The sequence below is a fragment of the Tupaia chinensis genome, unplaced genomic scaffold, assembly GCF_000334495.1.
Source record: "Tupaia chinensis unplaced genomic scaffold, TupChi_1.0 Scaffold145870_1, whole genome shotgun sequence".
NCBI classification, from domain to species: domain Eukaryota; kingdom Metazoa; phylum Chordata; class Mammalia; order Scandentia; family Tupaiidae; genus Tupaia; species Tupaia belangeri.
In genome coordinates, this window is record NW_006205727.1 from 5,445,444 (window position 1) to 5,452,997 (window position 7,554).

The 7,554-nt window shown below is 52.9% G+C and overlaps 1 protein-coding gene across 7 annotated transcripts in view; it reads right to left on the minus strand.

Annotated features, from left to right (window-relative positions):
• The window catches only part of HDAC7 (histone deacetylase 7), a 38,355-nt gene extending 31,104 nt beyond the window's left edge, over positions 1–7,251 (minus strand). For 2 of the 7 annotated variants that reach the window (XM_027768320.1, XM_027768323.1), the window contains exon 1: positions 7,106–7,235. In XM_027768320.1, the coding sequence (XP_027624121.1) occupies positions 7,106–7,109 (4 nt within the window). In that variant the 5' untranslated portion in view covers positions 7,110–7,235. Of the gene's footprint in view, positions 1–7,105 lie in introns of all 7 variants that reach the window. The other 5 variants (XM_027768322.1, XM_027768318.1, XM_027768319.1 and 2 more) reach the window with 5 other exon arrangements.
• Positions 7,252–7,554: the final 303 nt, after the last annotated feature.

Genomic DNA, 7,554 nt, shown 5'->3' on the forward strand with positions numbered 1-7,554 from the left:
CTGGGGGGTGGTGTCTCACTCTCCCTCTCTGTCTCTCTCTCTCTCTCTCTCTCTCTCTGGCAAGTGCACACGCCCCATGGCAAAAACCTAAAAAAAAAATATATATATATATATATATACACACCTTGAGGGGGTTACTTGAGATCACAGTGCTGTGTGTTAAGCATCCAGCACACGGGAGATGCTTTCTCAATGGCAGTTTCTTTTTTTTTTTTTTTTTAGTTTGCTATAGGGCGCATGCTCTCACAGGAGAGAGACAGAGAAGAAGAGGGAAAGTGAGAAACCACCCTCCGGGGGATGGCCATGCTGCAATCCCTTCCTCTCCATTCTCTTCCTGGGATTTTGGCCATACACGCACATGCACCCAGCGTGAATTTTCAAGCCTCCAGGTCTGGAGGTCTGGGACTTGAACTATGCAATGAGTTATGTGGAATCCAGCACCTTAACCACCACCCCACCTATTGGCCCAATGGTGGTGATTTTACTGTTTGCCTTCTGAACTTGTCTGCAGCCTCCCTCCCTGGCATTGGCATTTCAGTGTCTAGTTCCAACTCTTCCTCCCTCCTTCACCATAGGCTGTTTTCTCCCACATGCATCACCCTGCTCCACCTCTTACCCCTTACCTCTCCCAACTGTCTCTTCCCTTTCTCTTCCACCTGAACTTTTGTAAACTAACCCTTTTTTTTTGTGCCAGGAGTGGTTCTCAGTGTCTTACGTTTGCTGACTTATCTGCCTCTCTTGGCAAATCTACGAGATAGTAACTGTTTTCACTCCCATTAGATAGATGATCTGAGACCCAGCAGTATTAAATAGCTGGTCTGAGGCCACATAACAGAGTGGCTGAGCTTGCAACCCGTACATTCCACTATTCCTTCCGCCATTTCCACTCACCACAGGCCAGTGGTCCAGGACTAATGAGGGCCCAGATGGGCATGGAGAAAGACCAGAAAATCACACAGCGCCACAGAGACCCCTGCCAGCGGCACACCCCAGACCCACTACAGCGTGGCAGATCTGCCCATTCTAGCTTCAGGCACACATGAGGACAACCCTCAAGAATCACTTGTAGCAACTGCTGACTCCTTAGAAACCAAGTAATGATTAGACTGCGTGCTAGGAACGAGGGGGCAGGGCATGGGTTAGGTCTTAGAGGACCATCAGCTTTCGCTGCCTCAAGCTTTCTTCAGAAGCTCCAAGTTCCCCCAGGGCCCTCTTATTAATGTCCTGAACCACACAGCATAGATTCCCCTGTGCAGACAAAAGGTCAGCCGTCATCAGGGCAGAGGTTCAGCTGGTAGGTAGGCAGCCAGGGATACTGGCCAGCCCAGCAAAAGCCTCCCGAAGGTGCAAGGCAAGGGGACCAAGGAGTTCTGCAGGCTCAGCAGCTGTGAGGGCCCAAGGGCCGGCCCTCTTGCCTCCGCAGGGAGCATGCCCCTTTCACGCCGCCACCTCTGGGCTGCTGGGGCCCTGTGGCAGCTATTTTTAGCTCTTAACACCTGGGTATTTTGCAGCCGCAGGATGTCCGGTTTGGAGTCTCTTTCTGGGAATCCCACATGCGTCTGTTGTAAACAGCCCCACTCAGCGGTGGCCCAAGCTGGGAGCCAGGGCCCCCCCCATTTCTGGTGTTTGAGATGAATCAAACAGGAAGTAGACGTAACCATAGCAGCACCAGTTTGGGCTCCCCGGGGGTGGGAAAGCGTCCTCCCTGGCTCCTTGTTCCCTATCGCGATCCCCTATTCCACCCATCTCAACTTTCTCCAGTGGTCTCTCTTCGTGGATGAAGACCTGGCTGAACCCTAAGGCAGGGGGAACTGGGCCAGTCTGAGTTGCATGTGGCTGTTGGTTCCTGTCTCACTGTTCTCTGGCAAAGATAAATGGGCAGTTCGTCAAGCCCAGCTCACCTCCCAGTGCCCCTCAAACCATCGCGCAGCCTTCCCCTCACACCCATTGTGAAGCTACTTCCTCAGGGTGGCAGACCTGTGGAGCCTACATCTACTTCCTGTCACCCATTGCCTTCTCCTTGAGGCTTATCTGGCTTCTGCCCTGCCCTGCCCACTTAGGGAACTCCTGAGCAGGCAGGCTCCCCTCATCCAGACTGCCCCAGATTTCTCAGGTCCTGAGAGCCCTCAAAGATGGCGTTCCATATTCACCCTCATTTCTTTGCTGCAACATCTCCAATATTGAGATAGGAAGTTCACTGTGCTGTCTAACCACTACCTTCCCTACCATAAGCAAAACATCCAGAGTAGGCGAGATTTGAGGCCCCACCTGTCACATGGGGATAAGAATTTAGGCTCTGTCAACTTCTGCCTCCGTCTCTCCCCCTCACCTGGGGCCCCCCTGGAGCTCACTTGGCCAGCTGCTCCCTCTAAGCAGCCAGTCCGAGTCAGCTAGTCTTTCTCAAGGGCCAACTCTTGCCCCAACAGGAAACACCGCCACCGCCCTGGGGCTGTCTCTCTGATGGCACCTTCTCTCTAAGGTCTCACACACATGAGGTCTCCCCTCTGAGGTCTCCCTTGCTCCCCATGTGTCCTTGCGACTCCAGGGACCTCTTTGGCCAGACCCCACCTTCCTGTGTACCCCATGCCCACGGAGTATCCTCTCCTAGCTACACTGCACACCAGATGTGCCTGCCCCGCCACCTCTGCCTATGCCAGAAGGCCACTCAGCCCATCCCTGAAAAACTTTTCAGGAAAGGCAGGAAACCTTTAAGTTACACTATGAATAATAATTATTATTATTATTCAAATGATCAATAATACCACTAAAGATCAACCACCATGAGGTAATGCCTGCCGTGCGCCAGGAACTGCGCTGAGCATTACCCGCAGGACCTCGTGCAACCCTGCAGGATGGATACTGATGCTATCCTTATTTTACAAATGGCCTGTAACCTCAGAGGTTATGAACCCTGCAATCCTTGAGGTCATGCAGATGGCAAGCGGGGCTGTGGGGCTCCAGGACCTAAGCTCATCATCAGTACACTGGTGTGTATGGCTAGTTCAGCCCACCTCCTAGCAGGTGGTGAGGGGAGGCTACCCAAGGGCCCTAGCATGGAGTGTGGTCCTTGGAGGTGACTCCCGGGACCAGCACGTTCCTACAAAGTGTGCTGTGCTCCATCCAGAACACAGCAACAATAAAATAAAAATGGAGATAATAATCTCGGCCCTGTGTCCTTCACATGTCTTTCGTCTCCAGGAGCCCACCCCCCATCTTCACTTCCTTTTTCATCTTATATTTTCCCTGCTTTTTAAGTGTGCATTTTACCATTTTATTGTGTTTCCTGTAAGCTGCCTCCAACAGGGCACAACTAAACAAGCAAACCTCCCAGGGCTGCCGTGGAGGATCAAACGCTGTGTGAGCACTCTGGAAGCTGTCAAGCCCTGTACAAAATGCGGGTTGCATAACCAGAGCCAGTCACCCAAAGAATCCTAGGAGTGGGACTCGGGAGTGCATTCCCTTAGGAAGAGGTGGTCTCTCAATCCCTAGCCTCGCATGGAGCCTGCCTGGGGCAGGTGGAGAGGTGGAAAAGGGAGCACCGGTCTGTAGGGCAGGCTTCTGGGCACTAGGAACACAGCTGGATAGTCGTCATACCCCTGGACCTAGGCAGGGGACAGCAGGGGCCACTAGCCTGATCCAGGGCCTGGGAGTAAGAACTAAGCATACTCGGGCATCTCGGATGTAAGTCTGTGAACAGAGACATGCTATGAACACTGGCACTGGCAGGGTACTGCATCATAACAGCAAACGCCCTAGCACCCCTGTTCATTGGCCTGTTATTTTAGAAGATAGCAGATTCTCCAGGTGATTTAATTGCCTTTGTAGTCTCTGCCCTAGAGACTCACGGGGTGGACCCTCTTTGGGTCCAGAAGAGTAGGACAAGGCAGGGGGAGGTGGAGTGAATGAGAGAAACAGGGTTCGCCCTGCAGACTTGGTTGCCAGGGGCTTTTCCAATCACAAATCTGGAGGTAAGGGGCTGGACACAGCTTTCAAGGAATACCACGGACAAACGCAGGGGCCTGGGCACTGATTGAGACAAAGTGGCTAGAGAGCAATTTCGGGCCCACTGGAAATTTGATGAGATGAACAGTTATTGTACTGGAAGGTGGACATCACTGACTGAAGAAACAGCATATGCAGCATGATCTCATTTTGGTAAAAAAAGTACAACTTATAAGCATATAAGGAAATGGAAAGCTATGCACTGAGAGTCCATGGCAGTGATCCCCGAGAGATGGGTCTGTGATGGCTTGTCTGCATGGCCTGATTATCTACAATGCACACAAACTGCCTCAATAATAACAGGGCGACACATGCACACACAGTTGGTACAGGCCATGGGTAGCAAACGCAAGAGGCAACTCTAGTGCCCTGAGAACCAGGCCACGGGACTCTGGTTGCATCCACATATTTTTGCATCCTGTATCCTCTAAGCTTCCACGTTGCCCACAACCTAGCGTCATCTGCCTCTCCTGAATCACACTGAGGGCCTAGCACGGGACTGGGCACAAAGTCAGGACTTACTCAATGAATGCCTGTCAGTTGAATAATGATCATTTCCTGAAAAAAAAATGCCTCATGCCTCTTCCAGGGCTGCTGTGCTGGGAATACTCACTGCTGACATCACTGACCTGCCCACCCCTCCTCTGCCTCATGTTCCTCTTAAGAGCTGCCAGGGAGGAGCTAAAATAAAGGTCACCCCAACAGATCCTGGCAAGGTACTCCACACTGGGGCCCTCAGGGCTGGCCCTGTTCCAGACCCTCCCCAGGCTGGCATGGCAGCCCCTCCTGAGGCCCAGCTGGCTGCAAGGATCTGAGTTCTCCCACCCGTCCATCCCCCTAACGCCCTGCCTCACTGGATAAGGCTAGGGGAGGTGGAGTGAATGAGAGAAGCAGGGGTCCACCCTGTGACTTCTGGCTACAGACTCCTGCTGTTCCAGGCCCTTATGGGTGGAGAAATCTGGAACAGAGAATTTGGCCTGAATTTTTCTGTGAACTGGGGCTGGGCCCAGTTTCTGTTCATGTCCTCAACATTCCCTGACCTTCAAAATATGAGCAATAACATTAATAATGATGAATATTCAGTATGCACCAACTTCATACCAAGCACAGAGCTAACTTTACTTACATTATCTCTTTTAATGTTTATAACAGCTCCATAAGGTCAGAATTATTAATTATTCTCACATTATAGATACAGAAACTGAGGCACAGAAAGCAATGTGTCCAGCGGCACACTTAAGTGCTTGCAGGAGAGTCAGAGTTTCTACCAAGGCCACCCAATCCTCCCTTTCGATCTTTACAGGAAGAGCCTTGTGCCAGGCTTTGCAATGGGCATGGAAGGGCCTAAGGTGATCACTAACATATGTAGGGTGTTTTAGAATCTACCAATTGTTTACATATGCATATCAAAATCCTGCTTGAAAGACTAAGAAACTGAGTCAGCTTGAGACATGGTGGTTAGAACAGCTGGACCCTACACGGTCGTCAATCGTGCAGTCTGAGTTCCAGAGCTAGTGGCTTGAAAAACATGCCAGGCACATGTGCGTGCATGCCTAAAAATCCCAAAAGGAGGGAGAGATGGAGAAGGTATTGCAGCATAACTATTCTCCACGGGGAGAGCTTTCTCACTTTCCTCTCTCTTTCTTTCTCTCTCTGTCTCTCTCATGGCAAGCTCCAGCAATTTTTTTTTAGACCATGAAACCAAGATTCAGAGCGCTCAGCATCCTTGGACAAGGTTTCCCAGCCATTTGGCTGGGATTTAAACCCAGGTCTTTGGCCTCGGAAGGACACATTTCTGCCCCCACATCACAATCATGCTGGCTAGCTCTCAAGATGGCCCTAATGGAGTAGAAGGCAGAGTCCTGCCCTTCTTTAGCTCTAGAACCCTAGGGGTGAACCTTGGGGTGACTGACGCCTGTGCCCAGCCCCTCTCCCGGCCCGAGGGGGTGGGAGTGCTGTGCCAGCACCTCGGCAGCTTCTGTGACTCACTCCCCGGGACCAGGGGAAGCACAGCCCTGTGCTGTGGGCAAACATCGCCTGTGCCCGCCCCGCCTCCAGCTCCCCGCCTCCACATTTGCTAACCGAAACCCGGCTGTTGCTATTTTTAACCCTCCAGCTCCCCCTTGCCTGGGGCTCCCCCCTTCACCCCCACCTCTGCCCCAACCGGGTGCCACCAGTCTGTCATTCTGAGAGCAGTTCTACAACCTGAACGGCCCAGAGGGCGCAGCAGATGCCCGGGACGTGCAGGTTTGTGGGGCAAACAAAACAAGGCGGTTACAGCCCAGTCACCAAATTCCCCCACCCCAGACTCTTTCCGAACCTGTAACTCCCAGCCTGTTCTGCTTCTCCCTGCCATCCTGGGGGATGGGAGAGGGGGCTGGAATCTCTGGGCTGGGGGTTACTGCAGGAGTCAAAGCTAGGTTCCTAGGAATGGGCCCTGGCAAAACTGAAGCTGAACTAAAGACAGTGGGGTTCCCTTTGTTATCTCCAGGGTGTAAGGCTGGCCCTGAAGACCCACTGTTTTTGACCATCAGGGTTTCCAATCCCTGCAGGCAGCATGGGAAAAAGGAAGTGGCATGAAGACAGGGTGGGGATGGTGAGCTTAAGCCAGAGCCCTCCTCATTAGGAGAAGTCCCCTCCCCATCCCTCTGGGGGCACTGACGAGCTTGGGCAGGGGAGGCCTAGGAGGCACACGGGTCCAGGATGAGAGCACTCAGGGCCTGGAGAGAGGCTCAGGGTGGAACTCAGCCTTGGCAGTCAGTGCGCGATGGAGGAAAGCAGACTGCCCTCCCCTGACTTGAGTCAAGGCTTCTCGAATACTCAGGCCTCTAAGGAATGGGCTGCACCTTCCTACAGCCCAAAGTTCCGCTCCAGGTGCCCTGGAGAAAACCTTCCACAGACAAGGGGCTGAAGGTGAGAGGATCTTGGGCTGCAGGCCTAGAGCAGACACTTCATACCCAAGTTGCTGATGTGGAAGTTAACCTCTTGAGAGCTGGCCGAAGGGACAGGGCTGCAGGTGGAGCAAAGGGGGCATTTCCTTTCAGCTGATGAGAGCAGGTGCCTTGAACACCACCACTCTGCCTCTCTGGTGTCAAAGTCTTACCCATTTTGAGGAGAGGATTCCAAGGACCCAGGAGAGGCTCTGGAGAACCCAGCCAACACTATCTGGGCTCAGGTCTTCTCTGCACCCTCTCCTATCCTGGGCCCTGCTCGGCCAGCCTCCACTCTCTCTTGAGGCCTGCCCTCTTTGGTCCTGGTCCCAGCCTTCTTTCTGATTCCGTCCTCTCTTCCAGGGCCCAGGACTCTTCAAGCCTTGAGCTCCTCTCTCCTGGGTAACTCCAGAGACAGGTAAATGAACCCCAGTAATCAGAGGCAACCAGGCTAGACCTAGAGGGAGGGACTTGGCACAGTTGTTCCCAGGGTGGGGAGGTGGGGAGGAAAAGAATGAGGTGGGAGGAAGGTGAAGCAGGAGGGTCAGGAATGGGGCGGGGCTTGAGAGCTTCTGGAGAGAGGCTGCCTCTCCTATGTTCAGTATGGGCCTGTTCAGCCATG